At 35.4% G+C, this 23754-nt stretch overlaps 2 protein-coding genes across 2 annotated transcripts in view; both read right to left on the reverse strand.

Moving 5' to 3' along the window:
- The window catches only part of LOC148944015 (uncharacterized), a 127740-nt gene extending 108916 nt beyond the window's left edge, over positions 1-18824 (reverse strand). Inside the window, exons 1-2 of the mRNA XM_089101337.1 lie at positions 18821-18824; positions 16974-17144 (exon numbers count right to left, since the gene is read on the reverse strand). Of these exons, the coding sequence (XP_088957463.1) occupies positions 16974-17144; positions 18821-18824 (175 nt within the window). The remainder of the gene's footprint in view (positions 1-16973; positions 17145-18820) is intronic.
- A 571-nt stretch (positions 18825-19395) lies between these two features.
- LOC148944017 (uncharacterized) lies at positions 19396-19999 on the reverse strand. The gene is made up of 2 exons (XM_089101338.1): positions 19799-19999; positions 19396-19725 (listed from the first exon to the last, which is right to left on the reverse strand). Exons 1-2 carry the CDS (start codon positions 19997-19999, stop codon positions 19396-19398), a joined length of 531 nt encoding a protein of 176 aa, XP_088957464.1.
- Positions 20000-23754: the final 3755 nt, after the last annotated feature.

Raw genomic sequence — 23754 nt, forward strand, 5'->3', positions numbered from 1 at the left:
TTGAATATAGTCATGCGACACCTCATTTGAAAGCTCCTGATACAACAGATTTTAAATATCCAAGTCTTATCAACAGTTTTTGAACCAAATTTAATTTTGCCATGTTTTTCTTCGGGAGGTACTTATTTTGTGGGGGGGGGGGATTATAGAGCGAGGGCATTCCTAGGCAAGGAAAACTTCTCCATTTGAGATGTATGTTACTACAACAAATACTTTTATGAACTTTCATTTTTCTTGTTTTGACATGGAGGGTTTGAGAGGAAAGGGGAGATGGGAGGCAAAAGAGGATTTGTGTGGCCTTTTTAGGTTTAATGTGGAAAACAACTCTAGGAACATGTTCAGAAGAAGAGTAGCGTTCAAATGTTGTGCTGTTTGATAAGCTTTGACAAAAAACCTCATTTCGTCTACCTCAAGACTACCTCCATAACGATAAAAATAAAATATAATTGAATATAGTCATGCGACACCTCATTTGAAAGCTCCTGACATACAGATTTTAAATATATATGTCTTATGCAACAACTTTTGAACCAAATTTTAATTTGCCATGTTTTTCTTTGAGAGGTACTTATATTCAGGGGTAGGATGGTTTATTGAGCTAGGACATTCCTAGGCAATTAAAACTTCTCCATATAAGATGTATGTTACTACAACAAATCCTTTTACAAACTTTCATTTTTCTTGTTTTGACATGGAGGATTTGAGAGGGAAGGGGAGATGGGAGGCAAAAGAGGATTTGTGTGGCCCTTTTAGGTTTAATGTAGAAAACATCGCTAGGAACATGTTCAGAAGAAGGATAGCTTTCAAATTGTTTGCTGTTTGATAAGCTTTGACAAAAAATTAAAGACCTCATTTGGCCTACCTCTAGACTACCTCTGTAACAGTAAAGATAAATTATAATTGAATTTAGTCATGTGACACATCATTTGAAAGCTCCTGATATAAAAATTTTAAATATCCAAGTTTTATCCAATAGTTTTTGAACCACATTTAAATTTGCTGTTTTTCTTTCGGAGGTACTAATATTTAGGGGTGGGGGTTTACGGAGCTAGAGCATTCCAGGGCAATTAAAACTTCTCTATTTAAGATATATCTTACTATAACAAATCTCTTTACGAATTTTCATTTTTCTTGTTTTGACATTGAGGGTTTGAGAGGAAAGGGGAGATGAGAGACAAAAGAGGATTTGTATGGCCCTTTTAGGTTTGTTTCAGAAAACCACACTAGAAACATGTTCCGGAGAAGGGTAGCGTTCAAACGCTGTGCTGTTTGATAAGCTTTGACAAAAAGCAAAAACCCTCGTTTGGTCTACCTCTAGACTACCTCCATAACGATAAAAATAAAATATAATTGAATATAGTCATGCGACACCTCATTTGAAAGCTCCTGACATAAAGATTTTAAATGTCTATGTCTTATGCAATAGTTTTTGAACCAAATTTGAATTTGCCATGTTTTTCTTTGGGAGGTACTGATATTCAGGGGTAGGATGATTTATGGAGCTAGGACATTCTTAGGCAAGGAAAACTTCTCCATTTAAGATGTATGTTACTATAACAAATCCTTTTACGAACTTTCATTTTTCTTGTTTTGACATGGAGGGTTTGAGAGGAAAGGGGAGATGGGATGCAAAAGAGGATTTGTGTGGCCCTTTTAGGTTTAATGTAGAAAACAACGCTAGGAACATGTTCAGAAGAAGGATAGCTTTCAAATGATGTGCTGTTTGATAAGCTTTGACAAAAAATGAAAGACCTCATTTGGCCTACCTCTAGACTACCTCTGTAACAGTAAAGATAAAATATAATTGAATATAGTCATGCGACACCTCATTTCAAAGCTCCTTATAAATATATTTTAAATATCCATGTCTTATCCAATATTTTTTTAACAAAATTTAACTTGGCGTTGGTTTTCTTGGGGAGTTATTGATATTGAGGGGTGGGGGGTTTACAGCGTTAGGGCATTCCTGGGAAATGAAAACTTCTCTATTTAAGAGATATCTTACTTTAAAGAATCTCTTTGCGAATTTTCATTTTTCTTGTTTTGACATGGAGGGTTTGAGAGGAAAGGGGAGATGGGAGGCAAAAGAGGATTTGTGTGGCCATTTTAGATTTGTTTCAGAAAAAAACAATAGAAACATGTTCAGAAGAAGGGTAGCGTTCAAATGTTGTGCTGTTTGATAAGCTTTGACAAAAAAACAAAAACCCTCATTTGGTCTACCTCTAGACTACCTCCATAACGACAAAAAATAAAATATAATTGAAGATAGTCATGCGACACCTCATTTGAAAGCTCCTGACATACAGATTTTAAATATCTATGTCTTATGCAATAGTTTTTGAACCAAATTTGAATTTGCCATGTTTTTCTTTGGGAGGTACTGATATTCAGGGGTAGGATGGTTTATGGAGCTAGGACATTCCTAGGCAAGGAAAACTTCTCCATTTAAGATGGATGTTACTATAACAAATCCTTTTACGAACTTTCATTTTTCTTGCTTTGACATGGAGCATTTGAGAGGAAAGTGGAGATGGGAGGCAAAAGAGGATTTGTGTGGCCCTTTTAGGTTTAATGTAGAAAACAACGCTAGGAACATGTTCAGAAGAAGGATAGCTTTCAAATGATGTGCTGTTTCATAAGCTTTGACAAAAAATGAAAGACCTCATTTGGCCCACGTCTAGACTACCTCTGTACTAGTAAAGATAAAATATAATTGAATATAGTCATGCGACACCTCATTTGAAAACTCCTGATATAAAGATTTTAAATATCCAAGTCTTATCCAATAGTTTTTGATCCAAATTTAAATTTCCCATGTTTTTCTTTGGGGGGTACTTATATTTAGGGGTGGGATGGTTTATGGAGCTAGGGCATTCCTAGGCAAGGAAAACTTCTCCATTTGAGATGTATGTTACTATAACAAATCCTTTTACGAACTTTCATTTTTCTTGTTTTGAAATGGAGGGTTTGAGAGGAAAGGGGAGATGGGAGGCAAAAGAGGATTTGTGTGGCCCTTTTAGGTTTAATGTAGAAAACAACGCTAGGAACATGTTCAGAAGAAGGATAGCTTTCAAATGATGTGCTGTTTCATAAGCTTTGACAAAAAATGAAAGACCTCATTTGGCCTATCTCTAGACTAGCTCTGTAACGGTAAAGATAAAATATAATTGAATATAGTCATGCGACACCTCATTTGAAAGCTCCTGATATAAAGATTTTAAATATCCAAGTCTTATCCAATAGTTTTTGATCCAAATTTAAATTTGCCATGTTTTTCGTTGGGAGGTACTTATATTTAGGGGTAGGATGCTTTATGGAGCTAGGAGGCTCCTAGGGAAGGAAAACTTCTCCATTTAAGATGGATGTTACTATAACAAATCCTTTTACGAACTTTCATGTTTCTTGTTTTTACATGGAGGGTTTGAGAGGAAAGGGGAGATGGGAGGCAAAAGAGGATTTGTGTGGCCCTTTTAGGTTTAATGTAGAAAACAACGCTAGGAACATGTTCAGAAGAAGGATAGCTTTCAAATGATGTGCTGTTTCATAAGCTTTGACAAAAAATGAAAGACCTCATTTGGCCCACCTCTAGACTACCTCTGTACTAGTAAAGATAAAATATAATTGAATATAGTCATGCGACACCTCATTTGAAAACTCCTGATATAAAGATTTTAAATATCCAAGTCTTATCCAATAGTTTTTGATCCAAATTTAAATTTGCCATGTTTTTCTTTGGGAGGTACTTATATTTAGGGGTAGGATGGTTTATGGAGCTAGGACATTCCTAGGCAAGGAAAACTTCTCCATTTGAGATTTATGTTACTATAACAAATCCTTTTACGAACTTTCATTTTTCTTGTTTTGAAATGGAGGGTTTGAGAGGAAAGGGGAGATGGGAGGCAAAAGAGGATTTGTGTGGCCCTTTTAGGTTTAATGTAGAAAACAACGCTAGGAACATGTTCAGAAGAACGATAGCTTTCAAATGATGTACTGTTTCATAAGCTTTGACCAAAAATGAAAGAGCTCATTTGGCCTACCTCTAGACTACCTCTGTAACAGTAAAGATAAAATATAATTGAATATAGTCATGCAACGCCTCATTTGAAAACTCTTGATATAAATATTTTAATTATACAAGTCTTATCCAATAGTTTTTTATCCAAATTTAAATTTGCCATGTTTTTCTTTGGGAGGTACTTAAATTTAGGGGTAGGATGGGTTATGGAGCTAGGGCATTCCTAGGCAAGGAAAACTTCTCCATTTTAGATGTATGTTACTATAACAAATCCTTTTACGAACTTTCATTTTTCTTGTTTTGACAGGGAGGGTTTGAGAGGAAAGGGGAGATGGGACGCAAAAGAGGAGTTGCGTGAGCCTTTTAGGTTTAATATAGAAAACAACTCAAGGAATATGTTGAGAATAAGAATAGCTTTCATAAAATGTGCTATTACATAAGCTGTGAGAAAAATTAAAACACATCATTCGGCGTACCTCTAAACTACCTCTGTAATAGTAAATATAAAATATAATTGAATATAGTAATGCAACACCTCATTTGAAAGTTCCTGATATAAACATTTTAAATATCCAAGTCTTATCCAATAGTTTTTGAACCAAATTTAAATTTGCCATGTTTTTCTTTGGGAGGTACTTATATTTAGGAGTGGGGGGTTTATGAAGCTAGGGCATTCCTAGGCAAGAAAACTTCTCCATTTGAGATGTATGTTACTATAAAAAATCCTTTTACGAACTTTCATTTTTCTTGTTTTGACATGGAAGGTTTGAGAGGAAAGTGGAAATGGGAGGCAAAAGAGGATTTGTGTTGCCCTTTTAGGTTTAATGTAGAAAAAACGCTAGGAACATGTTCAGAAGAAGGATAGCTTTCAAATGATGTGCTGTTTCATAAGCTTTGACAAAAAATGAAAGACCTCATTTGGCCTACCTCTAGACTACCTCTGTAACAGTAAATATAAAATATAATTGAATATAGTCATTCGACACCTTATTTGAAAACCCCTGATATAAATATTTTAAATATCCAATTTTATCCAATATTTTTTTAACCAATTTTAAATGTGCCATTTTTTTCTTGGGGTGTTAATTATTTTTTGGGGTGGGGGGTTTACGGAGCTAGGGAATTCCTGGGCAATGAAAACTTCTCTATTTAAGATATATCTTACTATAACGAATCTCTTTACGAATTTTCATTTTTCTTTTTTTGACATGGTGGGTTTGAGCGGAACGGGGAGATGGGAGGCAAAAAAGGATTTGTGCGGCCCTTTTAGATTTGTTTCAGAAAACGACACTAGAAACATGTTCAGAAGAAGGGTAGCTTTCAAATGATGTGCTGTTTCATAAGCTTTGACAAAAAGCAAAAAACCTCATTTGGTCTACCTCTAGCCTACCTCCATAACAATAAAAAATAAAATTTAATTGAATATAGTCATGGGACACCTCATTTGAAAGCTCCTGACATAAAGATTTTAAATATTTAAGTCTTATGCAATAGTTTTCGAACCAAATTTAAATTTGCCATGTTTTTCTTTGGGAGGTGCTTATATTCAGGGGTAGGGTGGTTTATGGAGCTAGGACATTCCTAGGCAAGGAAAACTTCTCCATTTAAGATGTATGTTACTACAACAAATCTTTTTACGAACTTTCAGTTTTCTTGTTTTGACATGGAGGGTTTGAGAGGAAAGGGGACATGGGAGGCAAAAGAGGATTTGTGTGACCCTTTTAGGTTTAATGTAGAAAACAACGCTAGAAACATGTCCAGAAGAAGGATAGCCTTCAAATGATGTGCTGTTTCATAAGCTTTGACAAAAAATGAAAGACTTCATTTTGCCTACTTCTAGACTACCTCTGTAACAGTAAAGATAAAATATAATTGAATTTAGTCATGCGACACCTCATTTGAAAGCTCCTGATATAAAGATTTTATATATCAAAGTCTTATCTAATAGTTTTTGAACAATATTTATCTGGGCCATGTTTTTCTTGGGGAGGTCATTATGGGTCGGGGTGGGGGGTTTGCGGAGCTAGGGCATTCCTGGGCAATGAAAACTTCTCTATTTAAGATATATCTTACCATAACGAATCTCTTTACGAATTTTCATTTTTCTTGTTTTGACATGGAGGGTTTGAGAGGAAAGGGGAGATGGGAGGCAAAAGAGGATTTGTGCGGCCCTTTTAGATTTGTTTCAGAAAACAAAACTAGAAACATGTTCAGAAAAGGGTAGCTTTCAAATGATGTGCTGTTTGATAAGCTTTGACAAAAAGCAAAAACCCTCATTTGGTCTACCTCTAGACTACCTCCATAACGATAAAAAATAAAATATAATTGAATATAGTCATGCGACACCTAATTTGAAAGCTCCTTACATAAAGATTTTAAATATCTAAGTCTTATACACGAGTTTTTTAACAAAATTTAAATTTGACATGTTGTTTTTTGGGAGGTACTGATATCCAGGTGTAGTATGACTTATGGAGCTAGAACATCCCTAGGCAAGTAAAACTTTTCCATTTAAGACTTATAGTGCGATAACAAATATTTTTACGAAATTTCATTTTTCTTGTTTTGACATGGAGGGTTTGAGAGGAAAGGGGAGATGGGAGGCAAAAGAGGATTTGTGTGGCCCTTTTAGGTTTAATATAGAAAACAACGCTAGGAACATGTTCAGAAGAAGGATAGCTTTCAAATGATGTGCTGTTACATAAGCTGTGACAAAAAATGAAAGAACTCATTTGGCCTACCTCTAGACTACCTCTGTAACAGTAAAGATAAAATATAATTGAATATAGTCATGGGACACCTCATTTGAAAGCTCGTGATATAAAGATTTTAAATATCCAAGTATTTTCCTATAGTTTTTGAACCAATTTTAATTTTGCCAGGTTTTTCGTCGGGAGGTACTTATCTTTCGGGGTGGGGGGGTGATGGAGCAAGGACATTCCTAGGCAAGGAAAACTTCTCCATTTGAGATGTATGTTACTATAACAAATCCTTTTACGAACTTTCTTTTTTCTTGTTTTGACATGGAGGTTGTGATAGGAAAGGGGAGATGGAAGACAAAAGAGGATTTGTGTGGCCCTTTTTGGTTTAATATAGAAAATAACGCTAGGAACATGTTCAGAAGAAGGATAGCTTTCAAATGATGTGCCGTTTCATAATCTTTGACAAAAAATGAAAGACCTCATTTGGACTACCTCTGTAACAGTAAAGATAAAATATAATTGAATATAGTCATGCGACGCCTCATTTGAAAGATCCTGAAATAAAGATTTTAAATATCCAAGTCTTATCCAATAGTTTTTGAACCAAATTTAAATTTGCCATGTTTTTCTTTGGGAGGTACTTATATTTTAGGGGTGGGGGTTTTACGGAGCTAGGGCATTCCGGGAAAATTACCAAGTATCATTTTAAGGTGTGTGGTACTTTAAAAATTCTTCTTATAATCTTTCAGTTTTCTTGTTTTGACTGGTAATTTTTTAGAGGACAAGGGAGATGGGTCGCAAAGGTATATGGTTATGACACCGTTTTATTTGTGTCGGAACACGACACTCAAAACAAATCAAGAAGAAGGTAGATTTTCAATTATGTACTATTCGACAATCTTTGACAAAAATCAAAAACCCTCATTTGGTCTACCTCTAGACTACCTCCATAACGATAAAAAATAAAATATAATTGAATATAGTCATGGTACACCTCATTTGAAAGCTCCTGACATAAAGATTTTAAATATCTAAGTCTTATGCAATAGTTTTAGAACCAAATTTGAATTTGCCATGTTTTTCCTTGGGAGGAACTTATATTCAGGGGTAGGGTGGTTTATGGAGCTAGGACATTCCTAGGCAAGGAAAAATTCTCCATTTAAGATATTTGTTACTACAACAAATCTTTTTACGAACTTTCAGTTTTCTTGTTTTGACATGGAGGGTTTGAGAGGAAAGGGGAGATGGGAGGTAAAAGAGGATATGTGTGGCCCTTTTAGGTTTAATGTAGAAAACGACACTAGGAACATGTTCAGAAGAAGGATAGCTTTTAAATGATGTGCTGTTTCACAAGCTTTGACAAAAAATGAAAGACCTCATTTGGCCTACCTCTAGACTACCTCTGTAACAGTAAAGATAAAATATAATTGAATATAGTCATGCGACACCTCATTTGAAAGCTCCTGACATAAAGATTTTAAATATCTATGTCTTATGTAATAGTTTTTGAACCAAATTTAAAATTGTCATGTTTTTCTTTGGGAGGTACTTATATTCAGGGGTAGGGGGTTTATGGAGCTAGGACATTCCTAGGCAATGAAAACTTCTCCATTTAAGATATATCTCACTATGACAAATCTCTTTGCGAATTTTCATTTTACTTGTTTTGACAAGGAGGGTTTGAGAGGAAAGGGGAGATGGGAGGCACAAGAGAATTTATGGGGCCGTGTTAGGCTTGATTTAGAAAAAAACGCTAGAAAAAAGTTTAGAAGAAATATATCTTTAAAATTATTTGCTGATTGATAGCATTTGAATAAAAAATGAAGCAACAAAATTTGTTTGCCCTCCACCTCAACAGGCCTAACAGTTAAAATAATTTTTTTTTTAATATAGTCATGTAACACCTCATTTGAAAGCTCCTAACAAAGGAATTCCAAATAACAATGAAAAATTCTGTCAAAAAATATACTTCCGTCATTAATTTTAAGTTCACGCTTATAATTGTACTTTTAAGTAAAATATCAAAAACAGCAAAAAAATTCAAAAATTTTGTATCAGTTGAGAGCTGTAAGTTTCAGCAGTTTTTTTAAAGGATAATTTTTATTTTCAGAGCTATAGGGTAAGCAATTTTAGGCCAGGGAGATAAACCCGGAGATGGGAGCCAGGAGATAACTTCATCCTGGTACTTTCTATAGGAAGTGCCTCTGGAAAAAAATTGAAGCCTTATGGCCTTTTTTTATAGATAACGATAAAATATTGTCTCTGATAACATTGCTGTGGTTATTACTTAATCAGGAGTCAAGAGGGGTTACGTTTTATGCTCATTTATACGGATCAGTTGTGATGTGTGATGGACTTTGAAAATACTGTAAAAGCTAAAAGGGAGCATGGAATCAAAGAGAACTTAAAATTTGTCCCAGAAATATATTTTGCTAATGATTTGACTGTCCTAGTTTAAAACTTAAGCAAAATGAACGATTTTTTCAAGTTTAAGATAGCTAAGGGTGAAAAAAAAATTTTAATGAAAGTGACTTTCTGAATGAAAATTCCTTTAAATGCGCTAATATATCTATTTATTTATGGATTTTTTTATTTCAAAGTTATTACGTTGGTTCCTCTCAATGGAGGAGGATATAATACATTGACTTTCTTATAAAGAAAAAAAAAGAGCAAAAATGGGGTTTTTATAGGCCAAATGAAGATACTGAAAAAACAAAGCGAATATTTCGAGAGGACAAACACCTCTCTTCTTCAGCGCGAAACGAAACGATGTATCAATAAAAGCCAAAAATTAAAATAATTAAAACCAACTACCTAACAACCATAAAAGCGAGTTATTCGCCAGTATCCGCGATTTGCACAAAACCCAAAAAAACATCAACTGCCATCGACGGATACTAGCGAGCAACTGACAAATGGATCTGAGGATCAGTTTTGGATCCAAGGAGTTGAGCAAGTGAAGAAAAGAACCCAGAGACTCGTCACCATGCTCTCATAAATAAAAAATGTCATCTTTAAAACGAACCCAAAATTCAGGTTTACAAGAACTTTGCAAAATAGCCCTTTCTTCAAGGTCTTCCATGAAAATATTATTTGAAAAAAACTACGTTTTCTAAAGAGTTAAAGAGGCTGAGTTACAAGGTCGAACCTTAAAACGTACAGGGATTAGGAGGCACAGTTGGGGCTACCACCCCCCAAACCCCGCTTTCGCAGCCTTTAAATATAAAAAAAATTTCTTTAAACTGAAAGTAAGGAGCGACATTAAAACTTAAAAAGAACAGAAATTATTCCGTATATGAAAGAGGCTGTGCCCTCCTCAACGCCTCGCTCTTTACGCTAAAGTTTGACTTTCTCACAACTCTTTTTTTAAACAATAAAAACTTTAGCGTAAAGAGCGAGGCGTTGAGGAGGGCACAGCCTCTTTCATATACGGAATAATTTCTGTTCTTTTTAAGTTTTAATGTCGCTCCTTACTTTCAGTTTAAAGAAATTTTTTTTATATTTAAAGGCTGCGAAAGCGGGGGTTTGGGGGTGGTAGCCCCCCAACTGTGCCTCCTAATCCCTGTACGTTTTAAGGTTCGACCTTGTAACTCAGCCTCTTTAACTCTTTAGAAAACGTAGTTTTTTTCAAATAATTTCTGCACGTTTTTGTACAGTTTATTACTTATTATTGCTTGACTAACTGTTAGCTGATCGTGTCAGGTGTTGAAGTTGGGGGGCTGCCGCCCCACAAACCTCCCACTCTTGAACACTCTTGTGTTAAGGCTTTTAATTCCTGAATACTCAAATCACGTCGTACAGGGTGCCTCCTAATCCCTGTACGTTTTAAGGTTCGAACTTGTGACTCAGCCTCTTTAACAGCCCCCCAACTGTGCCTCCTAATCCCTGTACGTTTTAAGGGTCGACCTTGTAACTCAGCCTCTTTAACTCTTTAGAAAACGTAATTTTTTTCAAATAATTTAAAAAAGAAACTGAGTTTCTTTTCAAAGTATATAAAAAAGTTGCTCTGATGGTGAATCGAACCCGAGTTTTCCGAATGAAAGTCTGAAGTCTCAGCCGCTGGACTATACAAACACAATAGTAATTGTTGTTTAGCAAATAGAAGGTATTTTCGACGCAAGCAAATTCCCAAAAATCTTGATATGTGGTTTTTGGAAAACAGGGAAGGAGTGATCAGATTGAGCTGAAATTTCGACGATAAGCTCCCAGGCCCCAGGAAAGCTTATCCTCTAAATTTCAGCCCGATCAGACAACGTTAAAGGGGGGTTGTGGAGGGAAAAATTAACATGGGCTAATATAGGAAAACGAGGTTTTTCGTAAATGTAAATTCGGGGATAATTTTTTCGGTCTGAAAATATCAAAAGGCCCTAAAAGGTCGAATTCTGCTTCGAATGAGTCCTCATTCAACCGGATCCGTTGCCAACTGTGGCCTGTAGGCGTGGCTAAGAAAAAAAAAAGAGATGAATCTTAAGTGGCTATATTTGGTTTTTTGAAAACAGGGAAGGAGTGATCGGATTGAGCTGAAATTTCGAGGATAAGCTCCCGGGCCCTAGGAAAGCTTAACCTCTAAATTTCAGCCCAATCGGACATCGTTAAAGGGGGGCTGTGGTGGGAGGGTCGAAAATTCCGGCCCAGTTTACCCCATGAAGATAAAGTCGGAGGAGAATGAAATTTCGCAAGTTTCTTAGTTTGAGCTTGGGCTACAAAATGCAATCCCTGCCGTCTCTCTGCGACCTCTAGGACCTGAAATCGCTTAACATTGTGGTGGGTCGCCTCTTTATAGAGGCACAAGTGTGCCTCCTTGATCAGCCTGTATTGGAGAAAGGGGGGCACCCATGGAGAGCCCATATTTCTGTCTATAAAAAATGCCTCTATAATGGAAGTAAAAAGAAGTTCTGTTACAAAGGGCTGTAAGCGAAAGAAGTGTCTGATTCGAAAGAGTAGATTTTTCTGATATAGATGGGTTAGAATTAAGTTTTTGCTCTAAAATCAGTTCGGTCTTTTGAGGATCACAATTGATATACATTGAAGCTGCATCAAAACTGCCAATTCTTGTATTTGGTTTAACCGAAACTTGCTTTACCTTGGAAACAAAATCAGCAGAATTTTTAATATAGGATTTTTGAGCCTGAATTAGTGGGAGAAATATCACTGATAAGAATTTCCCTATTTTTGCTGTAGGAGAATTAAAAGAAGAAACAATGGGTCGAAGTGGATTACCCGGCTTATGAACTTTAGGAAGACCATAAAAGCGAAGGGACGTGCAATCGCGTGGGTAAAACCTTTTGTACAACTGATCTGTAATTTCACCTTTTCCTTTTAGATAAGAAAGCTCTTTTCGGACTTCCTGTACAAATTTTTCTGTGGGATCGGTAGCTAATTGTTCATATGTGTTAGAAACATTTAAAATTTCTCTGATTTTTTTGTCGTAATCATCTGAATCTAATACAACAACAGTATTGCCTTTATCGGCTTTCGTAATAATCCTGGAATGATCTTTTTTTAATGCGTGTAAGACCAAGTGTTCATTTTTACTAATTTTTTTTAAATTTCGATTATCAATAGAAGGCGAATCCAACAAAGTTTCAACAAATTGTGCTCTAACCTCAGCAATCTCTCCAATATCCGCACGAGAGTCATGAAAAGCACCCTCTGTGTTCGCGATAATTTCACTATGAGGTATTTTCGAAGGGGTTATCGAAAATAATCCTTTCGATAGAGCCTGATTTTGCTCTGTTGTAAGGGGCGTGGAGCTGAGATTTATCACAGCAGGACCAGGAAAAGCATTTGGGACAAAAGGTGGATTATTAGAGAGTTTTTCCAACTTTAAACGGTGTAATTTCTCAGAAAGTCTTTGTCTAGAAATCCTAAAATCATGCTGAAAAGAATTTTCAGCAATAGCCTTAATTTGATGAAAATCAGCATAAGAAAGCGTACATAATATTTCTCGCTCAAGCCTGAAAATATCCTGATTTAACCGGTAGCGCTTGGTTTGCAGTCACTAATAACATGATTTAAAATACCAAACCCTATACGTTCTGTAAATTGCCGTTCGTTACGTGTGTTTAAGTGAAGTGAAGGTCGCATTGACTTGGGTAAAATACGATTCATTTTACAATTATGAAGAAAATACTGTTGATTAATCAAATTAGCTTTTTTTCTCACAACAGATATGAATGTAGTGACAACATCGGTTGAATGCTCCCCATAAGCATGACGAAGATAATTTCTTGAACCAAATTGGCCTGACATCACATAAATAAAGAAAAACGAGCAAAAATGGGGTTTTTATAGGCCAAATGAAGATACTGAAAAAACAAAGCGAATATTTCGAGAGGACAAACGCCTCTCTTTTTCAGCGCGAAACGAAACGATGTATCAATAAAAGCCAAAAATTAAAAGAATTAGAACCAACTACCTAACAACCGTAAAAGCGAGTTATTCACCAATATCCGCGATTTGCACAAAATCCAAAAATCATGACCTGCCATCGACGGATACTAGCGAGCAACTGACAAATGAAAGGAATCAATTCATTCACTCGAAAAACAAAACGAACCAGCAATTAAATAAGTTGGAAAACTATGTCATTTGATTTCGGATTTTAATTAAGGCATTTCTTGCAGACACCATTTGAGACCTAAGGAGTTGTTCACTTGTATGATTAGATGAATGGGACAGTGGTTCAAGATTTATTTCAGGGATTACCAACGTATCGGCTTCTCTTTTGAGAAAACCGAAATATGACTCGTTTATTCTTAAATCACCGGAATCTCTGTTTAAAGCTAGACCTAAATGTTAGTATTTATAAATTTCAACAGCTTCTCTGTAGTGCTGGACAATACCTTTATCATGCGAAATAAGACTAGCTTGATTAAACAAAATAGTATGGTCTGGTTTTTCAAAAATGTGCTCTGCAAGGGCCGAGTCAAAATTTTCTGGTTTTTTCCGCTTTTTCAGTGTATTATTAATTGAACTAGAATGCTTGGTTAATCTATCTGTTAGTAGCTGATTAGTTCTTCCGATATACCAAAGACCACACGAACAAGGAATTCTGTAGACACCGGAGTTTTCACCTATAGGGATAGGGTCTTTACCTCGATAAATTTGGGATCTGATAGTTTTTCTGGGTCTATAATAAGTGTAAATGTTATTTGTCCTTAGATTTTTTGAAATGTGGTCTGAAATCCCTTTAATGTATGGGAGACCAAGATAAACTGAATTTTCCCTTTGATTTGTGTTTTCTGTGGAACTATCTGATAATCTTTTAATGCGTTTTGTAATTACAGAATTTATTAAACTAATTGGATAACCATTCCCAAATAAAATATCTCTAAGGTGGTTGAGTTCTAAATCCAAGAAACGTGTTGAACAAACTTTCAAAGCTCTATCAACTAGAGAAGTGACAACTCCTCTTTTCACAGCAGGAGAATAATTGGAGGAATAACTTAAGTAACGGTCATTATGTGTGGGTTTTCTATATACACTAAACTCGAAACATGAATCATTTCGGTGCACCAGAACATCTAAGAAAGGAAGACGCCTCTCTATCTCTGATTCCTGAGTAAATTTCAGTTTTGGATCCAAGGAGTTGAGCAAGTGAAGAAAAGAACCCAGAGACTCGTCACCATGCTCCCATAAATAAAAAATTTCATCTTTAAAACGAACCCAAAATTCAGGTTTACAAGGTTTCTTCTTTTAATTCTCCTACAGCAAAAATAGGGAAATTCTTATCAGTGGTATTTCGCCCACTAATTCAGGCCCAAAAATCCTATATTAAAAATTCCGCTGATTTTGTTTCCAAGGTAAAGCAAGTTTCGGTTAAATCAAATACAATAATTGGCAGTTTTGATGAAGATTCAATGTATACCAATTGCGATCCTCAAAAGGCCGAACTGATTTTGGAGCATAAACTTAATTTTAACCCATCTATATCAGAAAATTCTACTCTTTCGAATCAGACACTTCTTTCGCTTACAGCCCTTTGTAACAGAACTTCTTTTTACTTCCATTATAGAGGCATTTTTTATAGACAGAAATATGGGCTCTCCATGGGTGCCCCCCTTTCTCCAATACAGGCTGATATTTTCATGGAAGACCTTGAAGAAAGGGCTATTTTGCAAAGTTCTTGTAAACCTGAATTTTGGGTTCGTTTTAAAGATGACATTTTTTATTTATGGTAGCATGGTGACGAGTCTCTGGGTTCTTTTCTTCACTTGCTCAACTCCTTGGATCCAAAACTGAAATTTACTCAGGAATCAGAGATAGAGAGGCGTCTTCCTTTCTTATATGTTCTGGTGCACCGAAATGATTCGTGTTTCGAGTTTAGTGTATATAGAAAGCCCACACATAATGACCGTTACTTAAGTTATTCCTCCAATCATTCTCCTGCTGTGAAAAGAGGAGTTGTCACTTCTCTAGTTGATAGAGCATTGAAAGTCTGTTCAACACGTTTCTTGGATTTAGAACTCAACCACCTTAGAGATATTTTATTTGGGAATGGTTATCCAATTAGTTTAATAAATTCTGTAATTACAAAACGCATTAAAAGATTATCAGATAGTTCCACAGAAAACACAAATCAAAAGGAAAATTCAGTTTATCTTGGTTTCCCATACATTAAAGGGATTTCAGACCACATTTCAAAAAATCTAAGGAAAAATAACATTTATACTTATTATAGACCCAGAAAAACTATCAGGTCCCAAATTTATCAAGGTAAAGACCCTATCCCAATAGGTGAAAACTCCGGTGTCTACAGAATTCTTTGTTCGTGTGGTCTTTGGTATATCGGAAGAACTAATCAGCGACTAACAGATAGATTAACCCAGCATTCTAGTTCAATTAATAATACACTGAAAAAGCGGAAAAAAACAGAAAATTTTGACTCGGCCCTTGCAGAGCACATTTTTGAAAAACCAGACCATACTATTTTGTTTAATCAAGCTAGTCTTATTTCGCATGACAAAGGTATTGTCCAGCACTACAGAGAAGCTGTTGAAATTTATAAATACCAACATTTAGGTCTAGCTTTAAACAGAGATTCCGGTGATTTAAGAATAAACGAGTCATATTTCGGTTTTCTCAAAAGAGAAGCCGATACGTTAGTAATCCCTGAAATAAACCTTGAACCACTTTCCCAGTCATCTAATCAAACACATGAACAACCCCTTAGGTCTCAAAGGGTGTCTGCAAGAAATGCCTTAATTAAAATCCGAAATCAAATGACATAGTTTTCCAACTTATTTAATTGCTGGTTCATTTTGTTTTTTCGAGTGAATGAATTGATTCCTTTCATTTGTCAGTTGCTCGCTAGTATCCGTCGATGGCAGTTCATGTTTTTTTGGATTTTGTGCAAATCGCGGACATTGGTGAATAACTCGCTTTTATGGTTGTTAGGTAGTTGGTTTTAATTCTTTTAATTTTTATCTTTTATTTATATATCTTTTCATTTCGCACTGAAGAAGAGCGGGGTTTTTACTATCAAAATATTCACTTTGTTTTTTCAGTATCGTCATTTTGACTATAAAAAACACAATTTTTCTAGTTTTTATTTATTTATGTGATGTCAGGCCAATGTGGTTTAAGAAATAGACTTTCTTGCTTAAAAAATTTTCAAGGCTCTAAGATCTTCATTTGTTCTAGGTACTTTTCTTAAAGCTTTCATGTCGTTTTATTAGACTATAAGTTTAGACCTCAAGATCGTTATGTGAAGCTAAAAAAAACTGAACGTGCAAAGTGAACTTAATATTTTATCTGCTAAAAAACCCCAACCTTTTGGGGGATGGACGAGTTAAGATTGCTTATTTATTCCTACATTTTAAAACCATTTTACGAATCCATGAATTATTTCGGCAGGGCGTTTCAAACTCCTAGACACGACCCTGGTTAATACTGAATAGTAATCATCTACCAGGTCTAGCACTTGCGCTCTACGTCTGAAGATATTCCTAGTGTCCCTTTGCCTGTAACTTCAAGTGTCCGCTGACAGAAACATTTTTGCCTTTTGTTTAAAGATCCCTAGAAAAGTTTGCAAACTCGGAAGCTCCAAACTTTTGAATATACCAATCAGACTGTACTGTGAGTAGTGTCCGACGCAAAGAGACATCTGTACGTCTCTTGGCGTAGGGCAGCTTGGTTCTGCATTCAGTCGTTAGCAGTAGTATTCAACTTAGAGTTTAAGATTTTACTTTTTCAAGTAGAATTTTAGGCAATAATATTCTATTTTGTTTATCCAGGAACTCTGAAATTTTTACCTTGATCAGTATTAGATGAGGAGCCAAATTCCTGAGACTCAGGTTCAAATTTACATGATGCCCAAATGCTGGGAAAAGTGCTCATCGGACCAACTTCAAGTTTGGGAAAAATAAATGGGTCTAAACTTTCAACCTGCTTCTTAATGTCACTTGGTAAAGCATCATCAACTTCTAAAAAGATAAATTAACAGGGATATACACTTTTCTTTGAAAATCTCAAATAAAATTATTAATTCGGTATATTTTAATACTTGTTAAAACTGATCAGGATACCTGTTAAGAAGACACGTCTACCTATAAAATGTGTATAATTATCATAGTTCTTACGTTATCCAACGGGAGAACCTTTATCATCAAGTCTTTCCTCTATAAATCCTCAAAATATAAAAAGTTTCCAACTATCAAACTTTTTTTTATTATATGATGTATTATTTTTTAATTTACTCCATATTATTTATATTTTATTGATCATTAATTTCTGTCTTTTTGATATTTTTTTTTTTAAAGTTAAGTTTCACTTTGTGACTAGAAGTGGCGTACATAATAACTAGTAATATAAAGGTGGCGGGTAGGTGACAAAATATTCACAGACTTTATATAATTTCAATATAAAACTAATATGTCTTTAAACATGATTTTTGACACATGTGCTAAACCCTATATATAAAACAACTTATTTGGCAGGAGTTTACATCAGCAATTTCAAAAGACTTAAGCATTGAAATTTCAACGTGGTGAGATTTGGAAAATTTTTCTCTTTTGAGGATTTTTAGAGGAACGTCTTGATGATAAAGGTTGTTCCCTTGGATAATATCAGAACGAGGATCATTATACATATTATAAATTATGAATTATTGTCTTAAAATGTGTCAGGATCAGGTGTCACAAGGCTAAATAAATACACTGATCTCTGAAAAGCCTTCTTTTCAGCCGGAGGGGGTGGTGTTTAATGGGGAGTCCAGTATATAGACAGTTTGAAGTCAGAATTTGTTTTGTTTCTGTTTATTTTTTCTTTAAATTAATTTTTTTCGTTTTTTGTTTTTCTTTTATTTTTTTTTTTTTGTTTTGTTTATTTTTTATTCAATTTGGGTTTAGTTTTAGGGTCACAGGAGAGAGGGGGGGGTCCCGTCGAGAGCATATGAACATTTTCCCAGGCCAGCGGCCCCTTTCCCCCCCTAAACTCAAAAAAAAACAATTTTGTTTTGATATTGTAACTCATTCAGAAACCCGGGCGGTGCCTTTGTTTATCTAGACTGGTCTAGTGCACGCAGCCAGTGTGACAGGTGTTGTGACTTGTTTCCTTGATACAGTATGTATTGGTAAGCCTGCATCATGCATCAGTACAAATAATTCTTTCCAGTTATATAGCAACTAAAAAAATACATAAGAATAGCAAGTTATCTTTAAATTTTTTTAAATAAAAAAATAGAATCCAATTTTAAAGTAAATTTAAGATTTAATTTAATTTTTTTTTAAATTTTGTTTGTGTTTTTTTTTTTCAATGTAAATTTTTAAAATCACTAATTAATATTATTTTTTTTATTTTGTATTTCATTTAAGTTTTTAATTATTATTTTTTTTAAAATTATTTTTTATTTGTTAACTTAATTTTTTTTTTTGTTCGTTTGTATGGTCTTTTTTTTTTTATTTAAAATCAAAGTATAGATCTTTATTTTTATTATTAATACTAATGTGCACACCAACATATTTAATTCATAACTTAGCTAATTGACCCCCCCCCCAATATGCAAATCTATAGCACAAATTTATTTCAAAATGAAAACATAAAATAACAAAAAAATTGAGTGGTTATCAACTTTTAAACACAATATCCTTGACTTACTTACCCATAATAATAATAATATAATTCAAAACCATTAGGCCAAAGGGCCTCCACAACAATCTTTTAAGGTGAAATACACTATAGGTAATTTATCAGTAGTATTTGTCCAATCCATGCTTGAATAAATTTAAGGAGTTGGAATTGATGACTTCATAGGGAGCTGGTTCTAGTGTTGTATTACTCAGTTTTTGAGTGCCCATTGGCAAGGATCCTTTTGGAACCTCTCCTCATGAATCTTTACATTGCAACAACCAAGGTTTCTGTGACTAAATGTAAAAATAGTGGTAGCTTGGATTTTTTTATACACACTTTAGAAAAGCTTGTGTACCTTAATGAGTTCTCATTGGTACAGTCAATAAGCTAGTGAAGGAATCTTGGGCTTTCAGAACCTATCTTTTTAAGGTAAGTGTCTCAGGGTGAAACAGAGCTCTTTTATTTGTCTTTTAACTTCTTCAAGAGAATAAATGTTTTTTGTTTTAAATGGGATGTGTATTGCAATGACTATATTTAAGGATGGCTGTAATATAGCTTTGTAGAGAAGGCAAAGAGTCTTGTCATTTCGAAAAGTGAAGTTGCACCTTAAAACTCTTGCAACACAATTTGATTTCCCAATAATGCTGTTATAGTGGATCTGGAAGTCAAGGTTGCTGTCAATGACAACTTCCAAGTCAGCTCCTCCTGGCATGATGTGATTTGTAAGTCTCCTAGTCTATATTCATAGTGGATAGTAGGCTTCCCTATCATTAGCTTATGGCTTTTGTCAATATTGATTTCAATCAGCCAGTTGGACATCCATCTATTGAGCTTGTCAAGGCCCTCTTGTAGAGATTGTGCATTGGCAGCTGTTTTAATTACTTTATACAGCTTGGTGTCATCTGCATACAGTAAAATCTCTTGAGTTGATTCCTTCTACTAGATAATTGAGATACAGGTTCTAAAAGAGAGTGTCAAGGACCAAGCCCTTAAGAACACCACTGATTACCTTGACTTTGAGTGTGCTTGGGACTTTGTCTACTGATGCTGTTTGAGACCTTCCAATAAGAAACTGTTTGATCAAATCAACTGTGGTTCCTAGACCAAGGTTGCAGAGTTTGTATAAGAGGTGACATTGAGGTACTTTTTCAAAGGCCTTTTTAAGGTCTATGTAAATTACATCAAATTGATCACCCTCATCTGCATGCATTTTCCAGTTTTCCACACCCAGAAGAAGCTGTAACTCCATGGACCTTCTCTTCAAGAACCCAAATTATTTGCTAGTGATTATCTTTTTTTTTGTGCAGGTGCTCAAGGATGTGGTCATGCAGGTTAGACTGATTGGGCAGTAATTTAGAGGATCTAGGCAGTTTCCCTTTTTGTGCAATGGTATCACTGGTGCCTTTTTCCAGATACTAGGGAGTTCATTTGACTGTAAGGATTTTTGAAAAGTCATTGACAGGGACTCTTCACTTAGATCTGTTTTTTCTGTGAATAATATGGAGTAAAGTCTGTCTGTACCTGACACTGGGTTTATGCTGAGATTTTTGAGTTTCTTCAGTACAACCTGTGGATCTCTCTTGATCCTGAGTGGTTGGTCAGATTCTATGGTTTGCATGGTTGTTAGTGATGACTGAATAGGCTCCTGAGGGAAGAAAATAGTGAAATATGTGTTGAGTCAATCTGCTTTTTCTGTAGATCTTTCAATCAGGATTTCAGTTGTGGGGTCTTTTAAGCTTGGAATATCTTTGCAATGCGTTTAGAATTTATGTGGTTCCAAAACATTCTGGGGTTTGTCTTAAAAAGCTGTGCAAGGTTTTGCTCTTCCATGCTAGCTGGGTGCCTGGTTTGTTGCCTCACTTTATTTTGAAAGGGTTTTTCTTTTATATTGTTTGGCAACTGATACATGTTTTTCCTCAGCCTGGGACATGATGGAGAGAAATTTGGAGTACATTTGGTCTCAACTTTAAGTTGGACTGAACTCTTTTTAACAAACAACTGTGCTGAGGTCAGTGCTCATTGCAGTGAAGTCTGCTCTGTTGTAATATTCTTGGTGTTTTTTTGTCTTTGCTGCCATTGGCCAAGATCTGGAAGCCTACAATACAATGATCAGACCTTCCCACTGGTGCGAGTTGGTTGATATCCTCTATCAATTCTGAATTGTTTGTCAGTAGCAGATCCAATGGTTTGGGTGGGCTCTAAGATCAATTGGTTCAGATGAGAGTTAATCACCGCTTCTAAGAATTTATCATTGGGGGATGTTGTGTTGTGTGAGTGCATATGTTGTCTAGACCACGTGATTTTTGGTAGGTTTTCAAGACTGATATTGTGACTTCTGTAGTAGATTCAAAGTTTTATATGTACAACATCAGCTGATGTTATTTTTTTTCATAGAATGTATTTTGAGAGTTTGTGTCATATGGGACTTAATTGGGTAGATTGGATGTCCTGTCTGTAATTTTAGAGTAGTCCCCATCAAGTTTGCTGTTCAATCTTTCTCTCTCGGACCTTGTAATTTGCACTCTGTAGATCTGTTAGTGTAGGCGGTTATCTGGTATTTTTTGGTTTCATCTCAGCCCGTCTAACTACACAGGGACCTTCAGCACTTGCACTCTATCTCACGTCGTTCATATTGCTTCGCAGATAATCATAGTTAAAATAAAGTCATTTAATCCCAGTCAAGTAATTCTCTCTGCTGATTTCTCTGCTAAAAGTCAATGTTTTGAGAAATCCACTATCAATTTAATGGTCCTACAGCTTGGATAAAAAAATGCTAATCTGGACATAATTGAATTTTTTACATCCATAATTTATTCATGATGCTGATATTGTAGAAAAAAAGAGTCTGGTTTTAGCATGTCTGTGAGGGGTTTGTTTTTTAATGATAGGACTGGAATTTACCTGGAAAGAAAAGTCAACATTCAAAGACGTGTTTGTAGCTGATGCTGTGACTTAAGTTTGTGCCAATCATTAATGACTTGGATTTTCTCAGGGTCTGGCTTGATGCCATCTTTGCTGATCATATGGCCAAAATAGCAAACCTTTTCCAGACCAAAATGACACGTCCTTTTGTTGAATTTTATGCCACACTTCCTGGCTTGCTTCAGAACTTATTCAAGCCTGTCATCATGTTCTTTTCCAGTACTCCACGACATTAGGAGATCATCAACTATAATACACAACCATGGGAGGCACTCAACTGCATGTTTCATTCTTTGCTGGAACTCGTCTTGTGCCGATATTAATCTGAAAGGATACCTGTTCAATGGTGTCAGGTATGAAGCCTTCTCGGACAGTTGAAGTATCCAGTTGCCTGAACGTGCATCTAGCTTGGTGAAGTGAGCAGCTCCATCCAGGTCACTAGTAGCACCATTAAAGGTTGGGATTGGATATTATAGTTAATTAATTACTTTGTTTAGGTCAACCGTATTGATTCGCAGCCATACACTTCTATCTCTCTATTTGGTCATGACCATAGTATTGAACAACTCACGTGGTTAGCTGACTCTCAATTAGTTCTAGCTTTTCAGTGGAGATTAGTTGGTCCCTGAGTTTGCCTCTCATTGATAGGGGCAGCTTTCTTGCAGGGTGTACTACATAGGTGACATCTTCTTTTAAATGAATTCAGTCTTCTGCAAGCTGTCCAATCCCTTCAAAAGCATAATTATAAACTTGTGGTGTGCTTTTTGGATGATCTTGCTCCTTCTGCATCTCAGCATTGAGGATAAGTTTCACCAAATTTAAATATTTGATTTTTTTCAGTCTAGTAATGGGATTGTTTCTGGATGTCGTTCTATGGAATTTCTGAAGTTGACTTTGTCAATGTCGGTAGCAGCACTGCAAATTATAGGTTCCAAGTGAAGGTATCTGGGAACCACAGTAACTTGTGAGTCTATGTCTGGTTGTCTATAATTCAGCCTTAGGGGATTGCATTTCAAGGTAATGCTTTGGGATTAAGTTTGCTGGGGCACCAGTATCAACATTAAAATCCACCTTGTCTGTCCATTACTGGTTATGGTCCTTGTTGACTGCTTAGAGATATAGGATAAGTCTGAGTCTTCATTTGAATTATATATAGATGGGTGTTCTCCACCTGCTATATACACACTATGCTGATCTTCAATAGAATTCACTGGTCTGCTTTTGCAAAACCTGGCAAAATGGTTTACTTTTTAAGTTTTTTGAAAAACTTAACTTTTTCAGAGCAGACAGTATGTGTATTAAATTGCCAACCACAAAAATAGCTATGGGGAGTTTTGGCTAATAGCTTTTTTTGCAGTTTCTTGATATAGAGTTAGTTTCTTGCTTTATTTCTTGTTTCTCTTCAAATATTTTTAGTTGCGCTTGGGTTATTTCATATGTTAGGCAGATTGTTATGGCCCTTTCAATTGTTAGTTGACCACCTTCTGCTAACAATCTCTCACAGACTTTTGTATTCTTTACACCACAGATAATCTTGTCCGAAATCATTTCACTCTCCTCAGTGTATCCACAAGATTTGAAATGGATATTAAGTTTGTTAGTGAATCTGTCAATTCTTTCTGTTTTAAGTTGTTCTCTTTTCTGGAACACATAGTTTGATATATCTTTGGGTTTTGTTGGTGCATCATACTATTTAAACTTTTTAATATATACTGCTATATGATCTACTCCAGCAACTTGCATATCAAGTGTTTAGACTTTTTCACGTCCCATTTCTCCTACCAAGATAAGGAGATAAATACATTGCACTTTTTCAGTCGTCCCTTCTAAAGGACCATGGAACATACGTGTAGCATTATCTTTGAATTTTGTCCTCTCACTGTTCAAATTGTGTGCATCACACGTGGTTAAAAGCTGCTGGACATCTATTTTTATATTTGTACCTCTGGCACTATTTAAAAGTTGATTTAAATAATTTATTATAACCCAAGTACATATAATATAAAACACAATAGTTAAGCAAAGCACAGAACCTGGTGTAGC

Source organism: Artemia sp. Qi Xiang Cuo, chromosome 15, assembly GCF_049724085.1.
Source record: "Artemia sp. Qi Xiang Cuo chromosome 15, ASM4972408v1, whole genome shotgun sequence".
NCBI classification, from domain to species: Eukaryota; Metazoa; Arthropoda; class Branchiopoda; order Anostraca; family Artemiidae; genus Artemia; species Artemia sp. Qi Xiang Cuo.

Bases quoted from the DNA above. Each gene is read 5' to 3' on its own strand.
- LOC148944017 (XM_089101338.1), bottom strand. From the start codon at position 19,999: ATGCATGCAGATGAGGGTGATCAATTTGATGTAATTTACATAGACCTT. The intron at 19,726-19,798 runs GTAATCAGTGGT...ATTATCTAGTAG, and splicing joins CAAGCACACTCAAAGTCAAG to AAGGAATCAACTCAAGAGAT.